The sequence below is a fragment of the Tauraco erythrolophus genome, chromosome 1, assembly GCF_009769465.1.
Source record: "Tauraco erythrolophus isolate bTauEry1 chromosome 1, bTauEry1.pri, whole genome shotgun sequence".
Taxonomy (NCBI): domain Eukaryota; kingdom Metazoa; phylum Chordata; class Aves; order Musophagiformes; family Musophagidae; genus Tauraco; species Tauraco erythrolophus.
The window spans coordinates 48071828-48090980 of NC_141465.1; the positions used below are offsets into that span (position 1 = coordinate 48071828).

The 19153-nt window shown below is 38.3% G+C and overlaps 1 protein-coding gene across 1 annotated transcript in view; it reads left to right on the forward strand.

The window, feature by feature from the left end:
• The window catches only part of MAP7D2 (MAP7 domain containing 2), a 35539-nt gene extending 17885 nt beyond the window's left edge, over positions 1-17654 (forward strand). Inside the window, exons 8-17 of the mRNA XM_086615508.1 lie at positions 1410-1558; positions 2647-2774; positions 10562-10794; positions 11172-11298; positions 12602-12806; positions 12953-13057; positions 14299-14352; positions 15019-15097; positions 15805-15991; positions 17405-17654. Coding sequence (XP_086471634.1) covers positions 1410-1558; positions 2647-2774; positions 10562-10794; positions 11172-11298; positions 12602-12806; positions 12953-13057; positions 14299-14352; positions 15019-15097; positions 15805-15991; positions 17405-17654 — 1517 coding nt within the window. The remainder of the gene's footprint in view (positions 1-1409; positions 1559-2646; positions 2775-10561; positions 10795-11171; positions 11299-12601; positions 12807-12952; positions 13058-14298; positions 14353-15018; positions 15098-15804; positions 15992-17404) is intronic.
• Positions 17655-19153: the final 1499 nt, after the last annotated feature.

A 19153-nucleotide genomic window follows, 5' to 3' on the forward strand; every position in this document is an offset into this window, starting at 1 on the left:
CTATAGCACAGGTTGCAAACAGCATCGATACTCAGAGTGGCCATTGATGGTTTTGTCAGTAACCAGCAAAAGTGTTGAGGAATATCTCCCATTTGTCATGTACTACTTCCCGCAGAAGTAGCTTTCTGAACAGGGAAGAGGGCTCTTCCTTTTCAAGAGCTCAAACTGTGCCTCATATCATTATGTTTGGGTCAAAATTGCTCTGCTCCTGCATACTCTGTAAGCTTCAAAATGAGGAGCCTCACTTTAAGACTCTTTCTCTAGAGCAATGCATTACTAATGTCCCTCTGAGTCGAGATATTCAGGCAAACAATTGTTATTGGACACATATAATTATTTTTTTTTTAACAGTTGAAGTAAAAATACTTAAGCAGCATTTAAGTTTCTGAACATTTTTGTTAATATTCAGTGAACTTTTGCCAACTTACTGGAAAGTCAGTCAAAGAACACACATGTCCAGTTAAACTTAAAAGCATACAGAAAAGCTTCATAAGAAATTTTATAGGACTGACCCTAATAAAAAAAGAATTGGAAATGTGAATTCCTTTACATTTGAGCATAATTGCTGCTTTTCCAAAGTTAATGTCCTTGACTTCAGTTGAATAAGACAGAAACACTGTCACATGGTTACAATTAGTGTCTGTCTTTTAATAAAGCATACGCTCTGTTGATTGTTCTATATGTACGTGAAAGTTTCATCTTAGAAGGCAATATGAATAAAAACAAGAGTAAAATATCTCATTTAAAAAAAATCCTGTTCATATTGCAAATAAAGAAAAAATACCCAGAAAGACTTGCCCTGTATGTGTCGCACTCAAACTGATGTCTACCACAAATAACAGTAACTGAAATACCTAATGCAGCATTTAGTTTATATTTGTTTTTGGTTTTGTTTTTGTTTTTTTTAAATTAAGTATTGTTTTCAAAAGCAATTAAAGTACTTAGGAGCCTTTGCCATGTTTAGGCTTTAAAAAAAATATTCCTTATGCTTCTGTCATCTTTACTGTTTTGCAGTATTAGTTCAGAAGTCACCCAAGTAGAATTATTTGGTTACTCTTTTTATCATATGCAAAGGAAGCTGGACTTCCTTTAGGAGAGGCGAATCACAGTCATAGTCAGGTGATTAAAATGATATATGAGGAGAGTGATATTTTAGAGATAATTTAAAAAAAAATAAATCCTATAAAATCTTACTTTCAGTTGAGGCCTTTTTAGTAAACATAGGACCATGCTGAATGTGTTATATGAATATGATCTTTTGAAACACTTTAAAAAAAAAACAACAAACCAACAAACACTTGAAAACTACCTTTGAACATTATAACTTAAAAGTATGCTGTTTTCTCCTCTCCTTTACTTCCTCTGCCTTTGCTCCCTTTTGCTCTTGCTATTGTACTATAACTCTTTAGTATTCCATATCTGTCCTCGTGTAGCACCAGCTAGTCCTCTTAAATCTCCCTACAAGCCTTCCCCCACCCGAAGCACTGACAGAAAGAAGGCAACTTCACCCTCCACTTCCGATGCCATGAAAGGGGCAGCTGCAGCTGACGTTACTCAGGTGGGTTTGCACTGGTTTTGATTTTACTTCTGAATAAACTTATGTGGCTTCTGGTCATGATCTTTCCCTTTACATTCATAAAAATAAAGTGCTACCCCTGTTGTAAGAAACAGCAGTGAGAAAGTAAGCCTTGTGCATGCATCTGTTGCTTTCATGCTCCTGTTTAGCAGTGTTTCTGTATCTCCTCCTGGGAATCAGTGTTGAGCGCTGGTATTTGGAACAGCAACATCTTTTATTTTCACGGAACTGAGATTCCTGGCACTGAAACGTGTGTTTCCGGAGTTGCCTATAATTTCTGACAATGGGGATGACAAATAGGATCTCTTCACTGAGTATAAGTCAGTCCAGTCTCACTGGTAAATAGCAAGCCTCACTTATTGTGGAAACCTGCCAAGTGTATTGACAATACCTCTTGTTTTATAGCAATTGCTTAACTCTTTCTGTGGACGTTTTTGATGCTTTTTGCTTAAAAGTTGCATTATTGATCCACTGTGGTTTCCAGAAAAGCGAAGGCAAGTCATTCACCTTCACTGAGTCTTCTCAACGTAAAGCATGTTTTCGAAAATTTATTCTGAGGCTGTAAAATTCATATAATATCCTGAGTCTTGTAACAGTTAACAGTAGGGAGATTCATGCCATCTAAGTTAAATGCAAGTGAAAGAGCCAAAGCTGGAAGCTGAAGATTTGTGTAGTACCTTTCTTAGATTTGATTCACAGTGTTACATCCAGCAGCATTTCTGCGAGATGCCTGGGTGCGCTACTTACCATGTCTAAGAGGTGTTGCAGGAGCATATTAGTGACTTTGAGAACTCCACCCAGTGCTGCTGCTCCTCCCAAGAACTCTTGGAAAGGCTCTGATGTGGTGTTGTCTGCAACTTGTATATTATGTCCGTGCAAGACCTGGGGGGTTATGTCTGTGTAAAATAAAAAAATACTGCACCTCTGTTGTGAGCTGGTGCTTAAAAAACTTTTATCTTAAATGTATGTTGCACAAATCTGTTTATATGCCGTCTTGTTAATAGAACTCTCAGATATATTTCTGATCTGTTGATCCTGATTATGGAAACTAAAATGAACTGTACTTCTAGACTGAAAAGATAAAGAAAGAGAAGCGACCTGCAACACCTGGTTCATCATCTGGTATGGGATCTCCTCTAAGAAGGTCTGATTCTCCTGCTGCCATGTCCAGACGATCTGCATCACCTGCAACGCCTAAGTAAGCCTTTCCATATTAGTGGTCTAATATGCTGTGAGCTGCCTATAAAGGAAACATAAATTCTTGAGGTACTTCCTTTGAAGTCTTGTGTAAAATCTAGCTAATTTTGATTTTACATATACACAGATGGAGAAAGAGATATAGATGAACGGATATAATGTATGTTAAATTGTGTTAGTGGTCACTAGAGAGACTTCTCTGCCTTTTCTCAGTCTTTTGAAATTACCACAATGCATTTTATCATTCATGTGAAATTTTATTTAACATTTTTTTAAACATGCTTTTATTTATTTGGTTTTGAAGAAACTCTGCCCAATGTGAAGAAATGCACGGAACATGAATACTAACTAGAAATTCTAGCATTTAAAATACACATTTCCTATTGCTGCCATGGCCATCTGATTCCATAAATATACTTAACTACACGTCATCTAAACCATCAGTTTTAATCTTTGCTTATTTGCAGACCTCTCTGATTTTGTTGCTTTTTGTTGTTTAGGTTTGTTTGTTTTTTTTTTCATGCACAGTTGTGGACCTATAGCATATCTGGGCTTATTAGCAATTGAATTGCTTTTTCTAGTTGTCTTTCACAGACACTCAAAATTATAGTCCATGTACCACAGCTTGCAACTCACAAGCTTAAGTAAATGTGTCTTCAGCTTTCTTGGAACAGGATATTAAATCTGGCTCAAATGCAGAAGTATACTAAAGTAGTCATGGTCTACAGTAGTTGTCCGAATTGTTTTGTTTTGTTTCTCTTAGACCCTGTCCATGGGTCTCACTTCTGTCTTGAAAATTATCTCCTTTTGTCTAATTTTACATTTTATTTATTTGTCTGAACCTTGGCATATTCTGAACTAGTCTTGATGATCCCCTTTCTGACAAATTTCTTCCGCTTCAAAAACTAGCTGATGTTCCTTTTCTGTTTCAGCTCTGAGTGCATAGTCCTTTAACAGAGGATGGTTTTGTGTATGAATCTGATGTTAGACAAAATACAGGAAACCGTATGACTCTGGACATTCTGTTTTAGGTATCTTCTTGCATGAAACTGGGAAATTGCAATTCTTGGTTCGTATTATAGGGCCACAAATGCTCAATATTATGTCTATATACTGTTGTCAGATTCTGAACTACATAAATTTTGTGATGAATGGCATGATATGAAATGTTAATGACACTCAACTTTTCTTCGTTACAATTTTGAGCAGATCATTGTCTAGTGGCACTTCAAAATATACAGAGAAAAGTTCGAGGTATAAAAATATGTATTGTTGTGTAAGTACTGATATTTCCTGTTGAGAATGCATCTTTCAGTTCAGTCAGCCAGTATAAAAGACATACCAAGAGACATATTGAATTAAGCAAAACGATTGCTGGGGAATGGATTGCTAAGAGTTAAACGCTTCTTGATGGGCAGACATTGAAAGGGTTGGTATAGCTCATCATAAAGACATCTGTGGAGAAAAAGAAAAAGATTTTTGTGAAACAAACAGATGTCTAGTGTGGTTCATGAAAAAAAGTTATGTCCAGTCTTAATTTGTAGGACTAATTTCCGTAAAAGGTTAGGCAAAGGTGGAGACTTTTTTCTCAGAGTTGCAAATTATGAGAACCTTTTTATAGTAAGTAGTATGATGTTTTCATACCTATAAGGAATATAGACTACTGTTTTTAGAGGAAGAAGCAGATGCTGTATGGAGGAATTAAGAAGCCTGCTTGTGGGTTTCTCTGTGATTGTGAGCCTACTGTGAGATAACAGTAGTTATCCTTTTTTCTTCTTTTTCTTTTCTCCTTTCTGTCTTCCTCAAGAGAATCTGATTCTGACCACTGCTAGAAATGTATTACTGAGCATTTAATCTTAACATGACCCAATTAGAACACCCTTCTTGACCTTATGAGAGATACAGTAAATAGAGTTTAAATCCATGTTTATTACTGATTGCAGAAAGACCATTTTGCTTCAGCACTCTTGAAACTTCCCCTCATAAATTCAAAATAAAATTTAAAAAGGCATCCTGATGATGTATTATTATATAAAGATATACATTTCTTCATACAACTCAAATGCCGGATCTGGCTGGTCAGTGGATTTAAATTTAGGCAGTCAGGCTTTGGAACCTTCCTTTGGATTGTATAATCTCATCCTTCCATTTAAAATTAACTTTGGAACTTCAGTATAATTTTTATGTGACAAATATTTGTTATCCTTGCAAACCTGACAGTCTTTAACAAGTTTAATCTTTCTACTTCCAGCACATTATGCAGCCAATGGAAGAAATAAGAATACATATTAGTAGTTAGTGATCCTGCATAGTATCCTACCTTCGAAAGCTGTTGAGAAAAGAATCAAGTATGGCCAGTGATTTAGATGATAATTGGCTGTATGCGTTTTTCTTCTTAAAAGTATGTGACCTGACATTCAAGTTTCCCTTGATACTGTTCTAGTTACTCGTTCTTCACCGTCATCGTCTTGGTTTGTGAGTGGTAGTTGCTTGTCTTTTTTTATATGTTATTTCATTATTTATTAATTAAAAAGCTCTTATCATGGTAAAGTAACTGAAACGGAGTCAAACAAGATGGTAAAACTTCAATTTAGAGAGAGACAGTGATTGATGGCAGAATAGATTTGCAGTAATTGCATAAATAAATACAATGTTTTGAAGGTGCAAATTTTACTGAAAAGCAAAAAGGATCAGCTGAAACCTAACATCCAAGACAAATTGAGTGGACAAATATGGATCCAAAAAGGAGGAAAAGAAGAAAGAAATAAAAACATGTTGAGCAATAATTAAAAGCAATGAAGGAATTCAAAGCTTGAAGATATTTGAAAAGTACATATATCAAGAAACATCACACAAGAAAGAAAACGAAAACTTGAGTCCAGTGTGGGTCAGTTGAGAAAATTAAAGTTAATGGATTAGAGAGCTGGGATAATTGAGAAATTATCTTTTATTTTTACAGTTGCTAATGGATACTGATTGTGTAAAGTGCTCCTGTTCTTCAGCTCTTTCACAAGATCAATAATACCAGAGTTTTAGGGGTTTGTTTTTTTTTGATGTTTCATCTTCTAAGATCTATACGTTAATCGGTTTATTCTTGCAGTATCCCTCAGAGAATAGGTAAATGTCCAATCTTATAGATCAGCAAATCAGTAAAGCCTGTGCCCTTCACGTGTCTTTGGGTAAATAGACCCTCTGAAATCAATGGGACCTGACTGAATCAAAGAAGTAGGGTCTAGTTTTAAGTGTCTTCAGATAAGCCGTAGTATAAGCCAGTGAATAAAAATGGAAAGCTCTGACAAGTCTCTGTGTTACATTATTTTGCCAAAGCATTACCTCATATGAGAAGGAGAAAGGAGCGGGAGGGCAGGGAAAAGGGACTACAGTGCTGCTGGTTGGTGGCTCTTGATTCATTTCCACTTCTCAGTCTGTGTCACTTCCCTTTGCTCACAGTTTTCACTAACTGAGCCCTTAAGTCGGTGGTTCTTTTGGGCGATGTCCCACTGCAGCTGTTGGGACACACTTTGACATCAGAAATGCACATGCTCAGTCAAATTACAGAATACCAATGAAATATGAGCCTAGAGCAGTACAAAAAAGCTCAAACTTCTAAAAGTTTTAAAAACAACCTATTAGGTTGTCTGCATGTGGTGAATTCCTCACAGAAATAGCTTCTGTATGCTGCGGTGACCTAGTTTTAGATTTTGTCTTGTATGTGCTACATTTACTACTCTTGGTCTTTGTTTTGCCTTGGAAAGATAAAAACAATGGGTAGAATTTGGATCAAGACTATTTTGAGGGTTTTTTTTTTCAGCAGCTAGCTAGAAAATGGGCCAATTCAAGATTTTGAAAACATCTGTAATAATGCAGCTGTCAGAATAACTATTCTGTAGACCTATGCTGAGTTTATGCTCTTTTAAGAAATGTAAAAGAGAAATGAATCTCTCTCTGGCTAGAAAAGATCAAAACTAACAGTGAAAGAAAACTGCTTTTGAGAAAATATCACAGATAGCAGGGCAAAAATGTCAGAACCCAGGAATAGCTTGTGATCGGAGCGATCTCGGAAAGCAGGTTTGAGAACATGCAAGTCCTTGGTGTGGTTTCAGCAGAGCTTTTGTTGAATTAATAGGAAGATCAGAAAAAAAAAGTAAGGCAGCTCTGGCATTGCTGCAGGTTTCTGATTTAAAGTCAGCCTTCTGAACTACCGATATCAATGACCTGTCACATACCTGACTTTTCAAGAAAGCATGCTCTTCTCTCCCTTGCTGTTTATGGACAAAATTGGATGTGACCTCTGACTCATGTGCTATACGTACTTTATTTTCTCTGCTTAGCAAAAGTAAGCTCAGAACTCCTCTTGTTCTCTTAGTGAGACATAATTCTACAGTATGGGCTATCCCTCTTTTAATTAAGGGCCATTGTAATTTAAGGACCAGTGAATCCTCAGACCTGATAGTGCCTGTAGGAGTCATGATGAGAATGGCTTCTTACAAGCTGCTTCGCCCCCCCACCCCGCCCCTTCAACACAGGGTGGTTAGGGGAGAAAACTCAGACCTCCTGGAGGGAGGAAGATGCTTCCTGTACTTCTGTATTCACCTGCAAAATTTAGTGACTGGGGTGAGCCAGCTTTCAGACAACTAACGTGCTACCACTTCTTGGATTTGGGGGAGTTGTCTTCTTAATTCTTTGATCTTCATCAGGCACACTTCTGTGTTCCCACGTTCTTAACCAGGGTTTCGTTACATCCCTTTCCTTTTCTCCCAAGGCGAAAATAAAACATTTTTTAAACTTAAGCAGATCCTTATGCAAGCATTATACATTTTTTCCCTTATAATCTCATTTTTCTGTCTTCACAATCAAGTTTGGTCCTTTCTGGTGAAACGTAGCATCATTTAAATACTATTAGAATGAGTGTTTTTTCCAGTAACGATTCTGCATGTGTCTAGTAATGTTAAACATGCCAAGTTGACAATACATTTTAAGTACAAGGGGGAAACAGTCTTCATTTAATACTTTTTACTGGCATCCAATAAACAATTTCAAATTTCTGAAAAAAATATTTTTATTCCTGATGGGCTTTCTCAGCTTTTCACTCTTCACACTACACTGTCGTCCTTGCAGTATTCTAGTTTTTATACACTTTTCCCTTTCAGTTGCTTTAAGACAAGCAAAGCCATACTTGTTTCTTACTCTTCTGGCCAAAGAGCTGTAATTAAAAAAAACTCTGCAGGTCTGAAAGTTCAAAGGTACATTACTTAAATAATAGATTCAGCACATTTGCAGTCCAACAGGTAAGTTGTGCAGCCAGTCTGCTCTAATTCCTATGCAGTGCAAGATACATAGCTGTCATGACCAGACTCCTTCTTACCAACCTCTTTGATTGTCACGTCTTTCTTACAGAACAATTACTGCTGTGCTAATACTGAAAATGACTCAGCTGTAGTTATGTGACTGTTTTCCTCCTCCTGTCACAACAAGTTAAATAAAAAGCATTGCAGGGAATGTGTGGTAAAGTTGGAAATGTAAACCACAGACAGCAAGAAGGGACTGTGCTTTGAAGAAGCATCTGATTAGTAAGGAAGTATCCTCTGTGCTGCAGAGAAGCATAAGAAAGGTTGTTTGCTTTTTATTTACACATTATATTTTATGAAATGCAGTTGGAAATGACTGTAATGGTGAGGCACATATGAGATGTGTGTATGTAGGTTGGGTCTTGAAATCTTTGCCTTTGTCTTTAGGAGGGCCTGGGAATCCATCTGTATCCCAAAGAGAAGATGAAAGGCAATGCTAAAACCAGATTTGGTCCACACCAGCCAATCTCATTGCTTTCTCCCATTGCTGTTTTTAACAAGACCTGGAAACAGACTTGCCTGTCCACATCTTCCAAAGTCTGTTTCTGTCAGGGAGCAGCAGGAGCAGGATGCCCTGCAAGGCAGGGTGAGCCAGGAGCTGTGGGTGGCAGCAGAGCAGACAAGGACAGGGACCTCACCCACCAGACCCCATCCCACAGCAGACAAGAGAAGTGATCAGGGCAGGTCTGGTGATGGTGACTAGGGTCAGCCAAGAGCCCAGTGATAGCCAGCAAAGGCCTTAAGGAGGCAGGTCCAAGGATAAGCCAGGACATCAGGTCAGGATCAGCAAGTTAGGAGGCCAGGTACATGTGTACTTACAGCTTAGCTCAGGCAACAACCAAGGGCGAGGACCTGAGCTGACAGGGAGCTCCTGGGCCTGAAGGCAGAGGGTACCTGAGCTGAACTTCAAATTTAGTTGGGTGCTACTGTTCCACCAGCCCAAGGGCTTTTGGAGCCCGCAATGGCTCTTCGGCGTGAACAAGAGAGTACAGGTGGTGCAATATTCTTAGGTCTCTTCCTGTCCACAAACTAGGCAGCTCTGAACGAGCTCCTTGTGTTCTGGTGTCTCAGACTCTTTCAAATGCAGCATAATATGGTGGAAAAGATCTCTTTCTTTTCCTTAAGTCATGGATTGGCAGGGAGTTGAAAGACACTTAATTTTTGTTGTCTGCTCTGTAATGCAAATGCTGTTCCGGTTATAATAGTCTCTGGCCACACAATGCTATAGCTACATCTATACACATCTTTCCACTCTAGTCCATTAATTTTCAGCCGTTGTCCGTGTTTTTCATGCTTGTGGTCTGCCAGAATGAGTGTATAGTCGAGAAAACATGTTATAGTATATGAAGCTCTATATTGCATAGATGAAAAAAGTGATAAGGGATAATAAATTTATATCATAATTGCATATCCGTAAGGAAGGTTAAAAATACATGTGTAATGTTCACTTTAATGTAGGATTATTTATTCTAATGGGACTCACATAAATCATTATTTTAAGATTGTAATCTCTTTACTTCCATACTCCTTAGTCACACAGCCCAGTCTTTCTTAATGTTACAAGTATTTAGTGCTAGTTACTGGTGTTACATAAATAATGGATGGTGTTTGTGTGTAGTTTTATGTTTCCTGGTAATCTATGCTCTTTAATGTACACCTGTTTTCAGTGAATATCAAGTATCCTTACCCTTCCGCTTTTCCAGAACAGGCTTCAAGGCTGTCGTTGCACCTAAAGCGTGCAACAGCCAAACGATCAGTCGGCAGCGCTGCTGCCATGCGTTGCCCTCACCACAAGTGCAGCTGTGTAAAAGGTTGCAGGGACTGAATTTTGAGCCTTGAGCCTGTTGTCTTGGTGCTGCTGATGAAAGCAATAGGTGAAACAGCAGAGCTAACTGTAGAATGGTTTGGTCAGTTCTGTCTCTTCTTGTGGTGCCTCGTGTTGCCTTTGAATGTAGTAATATATGATGCTATTTTGGAAAATCAGGTATTATTAGAAAAAGGCCATGTTTGAGAAGGTGGTGTTCAGATGAAAGCAGCACACTGCAACTCATTATAATTTCTGCAGGCAGAAAACAGCCATAGCTTTGCTTTAAATGTTGAGAGAAGGACTGTTGAATACAGTAATGTGGACAAAATTGTTATGAAATGGGCATTACTAAAATAACTGGTTTAGGTAGTCTATGATTTTATATCTCTTGCCTACAAATCGGAGAGTATTGTTGGTCTTTTTAAATGACAATTTTCTGTAATCATTTGCACTTGCGTGCCAGTTCCCTACCTGATTACTTGCATCCAGGTGGTTTCTATGCAGTATTGTGCAAAACAACTGATACTCCTATGTAGCCAGAGACAAGAAAGAGGATCGATATATTTGAAGATGGAGTTCAATTCTAAGATGTGTAACAGGGGGCCTGTTTTGGTTTTTGTTTTCCCGCTTCAGGACAGTTGCAAAGACTTATCCTCAGTCTCCTAAAAATGCCAAACAATATCCAGCTTCTCCTGTGAAGCATCGTGCCACTTCTAATCTCAACCAGGAAACTCCTAAAAAGAAAGCCGACAAGGAGAAAGAGAATATCAGTCATCAAAAGTCTGCAGGAGCACGCACTGATGAGGCAGGCCAGGTGGCTTCTGAGAAGCACGTGCCTTCTGCAGGGAAGACTGAAAATAGTGAAGGTGAGTCTTACTGCAAGAGTACATTGCAAGGTGTCGTGATTCCGTGAGGCTTTTACACAGTGATGGACTGTACTTTTTATGAAGGTGCTCAGTCATGGGTTGGTGAGAACGTGTAAAGGTACATACCAGAACAAGTAAATGTATAGTTTTCACCAGGGTTACGCACGTATGAAAAACACTTGATAACGAGGATGCGAAAATGTTGAAATTCTGGGGTGCCCTTACCTATCCCATATTCTATCCCATATTATATCCCATATAAGCAAAGGTGTCATACCAGCATGAACCAGGCCCGTTTGAGCCCCTGTGCGAGAGTGGAAGTGCTGGGTGCTATCAGATCCCTGCCTAACTTTCCACTCTTGGTTGTCTTCTCCCAGGGAAGATCACAGCAGGAACAACTGATGCAGAAGAAGCCTCAAAAATTCTAGCTGAAAAAAGACGACAGGCCCGCCTGCAAAAAGAACAAGAAGAAAGGGAGAGACAGGAAAGAGAAGAACGAGAGAGGTATCTCTGCTGAGTTGTGAAAAATTGTTACCTAATAATTTAACTTGTATCACTGAAGATGCTTGAAACTGTGGGGTTTTTAGAATCCAGGACGGAGCTTACTTCTAAGTGTTAATTTCTTTCAGTTTGGACCCGTAACTCATTAGTGGCTTTTGCAGTCTTTGTGTCTAGTGAAGGTAGAAAATAGTAATTTGACCTCTTTAAGAAGCCTAAAGAAACTATTGCTCATCCAAATACTTCAGGTATGTCCACATGCAGTGTGGACATACCTGAGGTATTTTACCTTGTAAGAAAAATACTTGAGGCAGTTTTAAATGAGCTAGTTCCTGTAGAAGAAACAGTCTTGCAATAGTAGTATGTGCCTTAAGTGGCAAGGCTTGCGTCGCTCAGCAAATTAACCTGAAGCTTATCTCCCTGCCCGACCCTGTTGTAGGCAGGTGAGGGCTTTAAGAGTGTGGGCCCAATGGAGGTTGCTGTTCCTAAGCGGTGAAATTCTGTCTCTCTTCTGGGAGCGAGCTTTTAGGTTGTTCCCCACATGGGATGCTGGTTGCAAGTGCCAACAAATCATGCCCTTCCTTCAAGCCCCTAATAGTAAATCACTACCTCTGCATGTCTAAATTCAACTATGTCTTTTCTTATTGATAACATGGCGAGGTGATCACCAGTGTCTGCCAGTTTGACCCAATGGAAATATTTCCTGAATCCCTGATATGCAAGGGTAAGAAGGATCAGTTGTCAAAGCAGCTCTTGAATGTGGTGACAAAAGAGCATGATGTCCCTGAGTTGGCCAGAAAACAACACATGGAAATTAGACTCACTCTTTCTAGCATATCACTGTGTTTTGTGGACTTCATTTGCTGCTGGTCAACCAAGCTGTTTATCTTTAGCTGAAACGAAGGAAAAAAGTGCTTGATTGTTTCTAGATACCAGCATTCTGAGTGTGAAGTACAGGGGAAGAGGGATGTCTTTGTTATTGAAACTTAACTTTTATTATTGAAACTCTAACTGAAAATAAAATAGAAATGTTTTCTTTTTCTTTGATCACACCTGTTTTTTTCAAGGGAAATCATAATTTCTATGAAAAAAAAAAATGCGGGCAGTGAAAATAAGATTGGAATAAAAGTTTGATAGCAACTTGAATTCCGACCATGTGCTCAACCTCTTTTCTGTATTTTGGCATTTTTCCTGAAAATGTGTACTGATGCACATATTGTCAGTTATTGCTGATTGCATGCCATACATACAGGAGAATTTGTGCTAAGCAAGATGAAAGTTTTGAAACATACAGTTATATTTTTTGCAGGCTTGAAAGAGAAGAACAGAAAAGAAAGGCAGAAGAAGAAAGACTTCGTCTGGAGGAAGAGGCTCGTAAGAAGGAGGAAGAAAGAAAACGTGAAGAAGAAGCTGCTAGGAAAAAAGCAGAAGAGGAAGCCAGGAGAAGAGCTGAGGAAGAACAAATGCTGAAAGAAAAGCAAGAAAAAGAGCTCCAAGCCAAACTCGAGAAACAGGTACCATCTCAAACACTAATGTGAAACTTCATATACATATATATGTATACATATATTTTATATATATATAAATAAATATTTTATAGTATCTGGTAATCTACCTGAAATAAATAATGGCCCTATCATATTTTACACATCTTGATTAGAGGGAAGAAGCAGAAATCAAAGCCCGTGAGGCAGCCGAACAACTTCGTCTTGAAAGGGAACAAATCATGCAGCAAATTGAGCAAGAAAGACTGGAGCGGAAGAAGGTAGATATTTGTGTCTCATTTAAGACAATTACTACATTTCTTGTTTCAATACATAAACCAGGAAGTACCCAATAGTATCTAGAAATAATAATCTGGAGGGATTACAGATTGATATTTGTGCCTAATTTCGTATTTGCTACTTCCATGTTAAGGGAACGTGGATATCAAAATTAGTAACAAAGTGGAATCGCCTAAGGCAAATGACTTTCTGCCGGGCACTGAACAAACACAGAATTAGCCTCTACCCACAAAGTTAAATGCCTGGCAAACAGGGAATGGCATGCCAAGGCAAACTTCGATTGCTGCCCAACCCAGGACATCACAGACTATTGAGGAACATGAGTGACTTTGTTTTAAAGCTTACTCAACAAAAGCTCCGTGTTATTAGTGGACAAAGTTAATCTGATGAACAAACAGGTTTTTTCCCACCTGGCTTGTCTCTGGTTGCATTATGCAGAGGCAGCAGGGCTGGCTGGCCACTGCTGCACAAGGAAACAGCTGGAGCTGCATAACTTAGCTTCATCTACAGCTCTGCGGCAGGAAAGAAAGAGAACAACTGCAGAGCTGCAGAACCTCTGTCTGGTTATAAAAGGTCGTCTTTCCATATGTGTTATTCCAATATGTTATTTTTAACTGTCTACCACTGAGCTGGAGGCATGTTGCAGTTGCAGATTAGAATACTAAACCAAAGTGTCTTTAAATCTGGAATAGTTTCCTTTCACAGTAGTGCGAAGAGGCAAGGTTTGTTGGGACGGGTTTTTTTAATGAACAAAGAAGAAAAAGTATTTTAGGGTGTAAGGCCTTACACATTTCAGCAGGAATAACTTCAGATATTTCATTTTACTCTTCCATTCCAAAAAGCCTAACTATTTTTAAAGGAACCATTTGGAAATAGTTGGAAAAGCAACTAGATGAAAATAATAGCTGTTGTTTTTAAATAAACATCTTGTTCCAGAGCTGAGCCACCACTTGTAACTGCAAACACCTGGTATTAAAATGTCTCTAAATTGCATCTACTGAGAAAGTCATGTTCTGTGAGATCTGATAGGGGAAAGCCAGCTCCCAGGTGTTTTCTCTCTTTTGTTTTCTTTATTTTTCTTCTTTATTCTCCCTTTTTCAAGACAGGCAGGGATGAGGTTGTGACAGTAGAGAAAAGTTTTTGTCTTTTTTTCTCCTTTTTCAGTCTCTTGTGTTAAATATTCTGTCTGCCTTCTCATCCTCTGATTTATTTTGATTTCTAGAGAATAGATGAAATAATGAAGAGAACAAGGAGGAGTGAAACACCAGAAATAAAGGTATGAAACAATGTGTGGTTGCAGGTGGTTTTTGTCTTGTTTTACTACCCACGTGTGAAAATTAAACGCTAGAGTAGTTACATGTTAGTAGGTGTACTTAGGTACTCTCTACACCTGAATTTTAGTTGCATTTCAAACTGAATATGACTGTTGCTGTGTCACAGTTATTGTTGTGCCACTGCTACAGAGACACAGCTTTATGCAACTGTTGCAGTCTTACCTCCCTTACTATCTAGCAAGGTGGCAAGAGCCTGTTCCTGGATGCTGGAGCTGTAAGGTTTGCTGCTGTGATGTATCTTCTGCCTTGTAGCAACCAGTGAATTAGTTACTGAAGTCTCCCTGTTAAGCCTGCCAGGAATGTAGGATTGAGAACAAGGCAATTGTATCCAGCTAGTAAGTGACAGAGAGTCAAGTTTTCACTTCTGTTCTAAGTTTTCTACTCAGGAAACTGTTTCTTCAGTTACTTTCAGATAATGTTTTCCTTTTGAAGTAAAACAAATAAATAAATCATATGACTAATTAAAACCAACAAAAATAGTCTTTTCCTGCTGTTGATGACCTTTGACTACCCCATGGCACTGGGCAGTCTCACAAGTTTCAGGTCCTATCAGTTTCATAAGGTTACAGTCCTTCATCTAATATAGTTGTCTCATTACTTGATTACAGAAGGAAGAGCCGAAATTGGAGGTACCATCAACTTTGAATGTGGAAAAGCAACCAAAGACCCTTGTTCTCAACCAGCCAGGTAAAAATTGCAATATTTTTCTGACCTGTTTCCACAGTTCTTTTCAGAGTTTTGTAATCTCAGACAGAGCACTGTGTATTATCACAGGTTCTTTGCTTTCATCTCAAAAAGAACAGCTGTGTTTGTGTCAGTGACAGATGTTAGAAACTGGAGGCCTAACTTTGTTGTGCCACGTAAGCGGAAGGAAGTTTCTCCTCCGTTTTATTCCCTGACATAGCACTTCTGAAATGAGAAGTTCAGTATGCCATAGGTGTGGTTGCTGCAATCTACCCTCAGTTTTTTTAGGTAGGAAATTTTTGCACAAAACCAAGCTTGCAAGCTTTTTATAGCATTGCTCTAAATCTTACATTTAATTTGACTTATGCAAAAAAAAAATATTTAAAGAATTACTGAAGAAAATATACATATTGGGCATTTACCTATATTTTGTAGTTCCTCAGGCTGAGGTTTTTAGTACATGACATAAAAGATAATCCATTCACTTCCTATTTCCTCAAATTTAAAATACGTAGCAAAAAAAAGCAATTTTAGAGTGGAAAAGAGGATTGACAGTATAGTATGATGAGTCATAGATGAAACTGAGTCCTACTGCATTGTACGTCTTCCTTTCTACTCGATTTATAACTTAAAAGCATTTGTGATTTTTTTTTTAACTATTTAAATAAAGGAATTGCTACTGTCATATTTTTTTTAACCTTCTTTTATAGAGATCAATGGATTGGCAACCTGCCTGAAAAATAAAAGCTTAGAAAGTGCTGCCTCTGTAATCCCTTCCCAAGATGTAGTTGCTAATGGACTAAAGTCAGTTCCAGGACTTATTCAGCTGGAAGGTCTTGATGGGAAGTCTAACAGCATGGAAGATTCAGCAGATGAGGTTCAGTCCATGGACGTGAGGTACAGACCATATCTACCAATAGAAATTGTGAAATTCATTAGACATACACAAAGTTTTTTGTTTCATTTCTGTTTCGTTACAGTTAGTGCTTTACTGCTTTTTTTTTTTTTTCATTTGTGTCAAGACTGCATAGCTATGATGCATGAGCTTTTCTCCCTCCATACAGAATAAAGAAAATTCATTTAGAATTTTAGGTACTTAACTGGAACAAATGTAGGGAAACTTGTAAATAACTGTGTGTGTATTAAATACTGTTTGATGTAAGGACTTGCAGGAAAGAAGGAAGTTGATAATTTAAGGCTGCTATGAGAGCTCTGAATTTTAAACACAGATTTGTTTGGGGTTTTTTTTTATACAGTGCTTCCTTAATCAGCCAGCCAACTTAACCTCTTAATACTGTTCCAGTATTCTCAGTAAATCTCTATAAATACATAAGAAATGCCCTACTGGGACAGAGCAGAAGTCCATCTAGCCCATTATTTGGTGTCAGAGAGTACCAATAAGGAAAAACTAGTTAGGGAGAGCACCTGAGCGCACCATTTTCTGCAATCCAGGACCACACAGAAGTGTTACATCGGGGATATTAGAGGGTACAACTCTGCTTTGCCCTTCGAAATATGCACTGATAGACCTGTTGCCCATGAGTGTATAAAACCTGCTGATAACGCTTGCATTCAGGACCTCATCAGGCAGCAGGTTCCACAGTACAGTCTCACTAGGTAAACTATATTCTTTGATCTGTGTTAAACCCAGTCACGTACTGGTGTCATTGGGTGCCCCCAGGTTTTGTGTTGCAGGATGTGATGCACAGTAGTTTTGCCCTCAACTTATCCACCACTCTTTCATATTTTTTTTAGAAATCTTTGTGAAATCCTTGCTTTGCCTTCTCTTCTCCAAACCGAAATGCGCTAACCTTACTAGTCTCGGCAAAGCGTCAGCTGGTTGCAGCGCTTCTTAAATGAAATTCTAGAATTTTTGTCTGAAGTATATGATAAGGTTGTAAGAAATAACTTTTTGTTTAAGTTGTGAAGTGTGAGTGCTTTAGGTAAATGTTTGCAGGGTCAGGACAATAATTTGCAAGATGCAATAGATATTTAAGTAAGGAAGTGGTGCAAGGACTGAAATAGTGAGTTGGCAGTAAAACTACTAGAAATGTGGTTTTAGGAGATGAGTGTTCACATCACACAGCTACCACAAACCTTAATCTTTAAGGAATAAAGATTAGGTATGACCTTTCATCCTGAACAGGGTAACTTCTTTGTGTTGGACTGGGACATATTCTAGGTAAAGGGTTACTGCAGCTGGCCTTAAGCAGTAGTTTTTGGATAGTCAGAAGATTAATTTGGTTGTTGCTTAATGAGAAGTTACACACCTCTTATTCTGCATCTTCCTTTTGTTTATCTTCCATATAGCCCAGTTTCAAAAGAAGAACTTATCTCTATCCCTGAATATTCACCCATGAATGAACTCATGCCTGGTGTTTCTTTGGACCAAAATGGGACAAGTAATGCCAAGGCTCTTGAAGATCTCTTGGATTTCACGGGCCAAGCTACATACTCCAAGATGTCCAGTGATACCATTAGCCTAGATGACTGTAACAAAAACTTGATTGAGGGATTTAACAGTCCAGGACAGGAGAATACACTTAATTCTATCTGTTGACAACCTCACTTTTCAGCTGAACAGATAAAGGTACAGTACTGTGATAAACATCTTAAATATGATAAATTGCTGTGATTACTTGAGAGCTTCCTAGAAAAGTATAGCAGCTGGAGACGAGCTTTCTTCCTCTCTCCATGTATGCTGTTTACTAGATATTTAAATTCAGCATGATCTTTCAATTTTGCAGCTCTTTGGAAAGAGATACGCAAACTGAGCGTATCATAGCAACCAAAAGTATCTGGTAAAAGAAAATGTTTCCTTTAGCCATTCAGAACATAGTGAGAAGAGTTGCTTTTTTCTTCACTAATACAATACCTTCCCTATAAGTCTTCGGAGCCTATTTGCATGAAGAAAACACTTAAAAGTGGGACTAGCCTAGAAAATGGTACTTATTGTTGCTGCTTACTCTTTTCTGATGCTGTAAATACTTGCAGCACGGCATAGAATCACTTATCCTGGAAAGCCTGCAAACAATACGAAGAAAGCATAGTAGGCTTCAGTGACAGTTTCAAAGTACAATGCCACAGTCAAAGTTTTTGAAAGACTGTATTCTAAATTGCAAAACTGAGGTCACCTAACTTGCGTAGCTGACTTGATATTTATTCTTCTCCTCTCTCTTTTTTTAATTGACAGAGGTAGCAATCTGTGGAGGATATGTATCCCTGTGATGCTACTGGCAGTAAAATACGAGCTTGTCACTTGAAAAAGCTTCTGCAGTCCTTGAACTGGATTTCAAATAATCAGAGCTGAACGTAACCTTGTCTTCCCAGGGAGAATGTTGAATAACTGGCTGCTTTTGGTAGAAACCAGTGAACTAGAGCCTCGATGGTTTCAGGGAAGACTGAGTGTGCATTAGAATTTGAGCTTTAGCTGCTAATAAAGCACTTATTTCTTCTTTTAATTTAAAATTCATCTCAACACTTCACTGTGATTTTTACCTGTGCATTTTATTTTGAAATGATTCTTCCTCAAGCTTTATCATACATCTGTTTAGACATCTTTTTCGTGTAAATAATGATGAGGTTTGCCCACAGTGCATTGAAATGAATTATTATATACTGTACTTTAGTTTTGTGCCTATCTTTTTTTGTCTTTAATAAGGAGTTACTGGCAACTTTTATGCAGGTGTGTAATTCGAAACTATAGCTGAACAGGCTTGAAAAATATACAGCTGCTGGAATCAAAAGAGCCTTCTTACTGACTCTGGGGTGTGGGAGTTATCCCGTTACGGTTATGTTGACACTTGTAGTCACTAGTGGCACTTACTGGTTAATATTAATTAGTCTGGGAGTGACTGTCAATTATGTGTTTAAAAACATACTTATGTAACACCTGTAAACAAAAAAGGCAAAATGCCTAGTATAATCCCTTAATATATGTATAGTATAGCTGTAGTAGATCCAAGTGAGTGGTCAGCGAGGTGAGGTAACACGTTAATCTTTGAAGATGCAGACACTTGATTGATACCAGCAGGCTTTCTGTTACGTGGAGAAGTATTT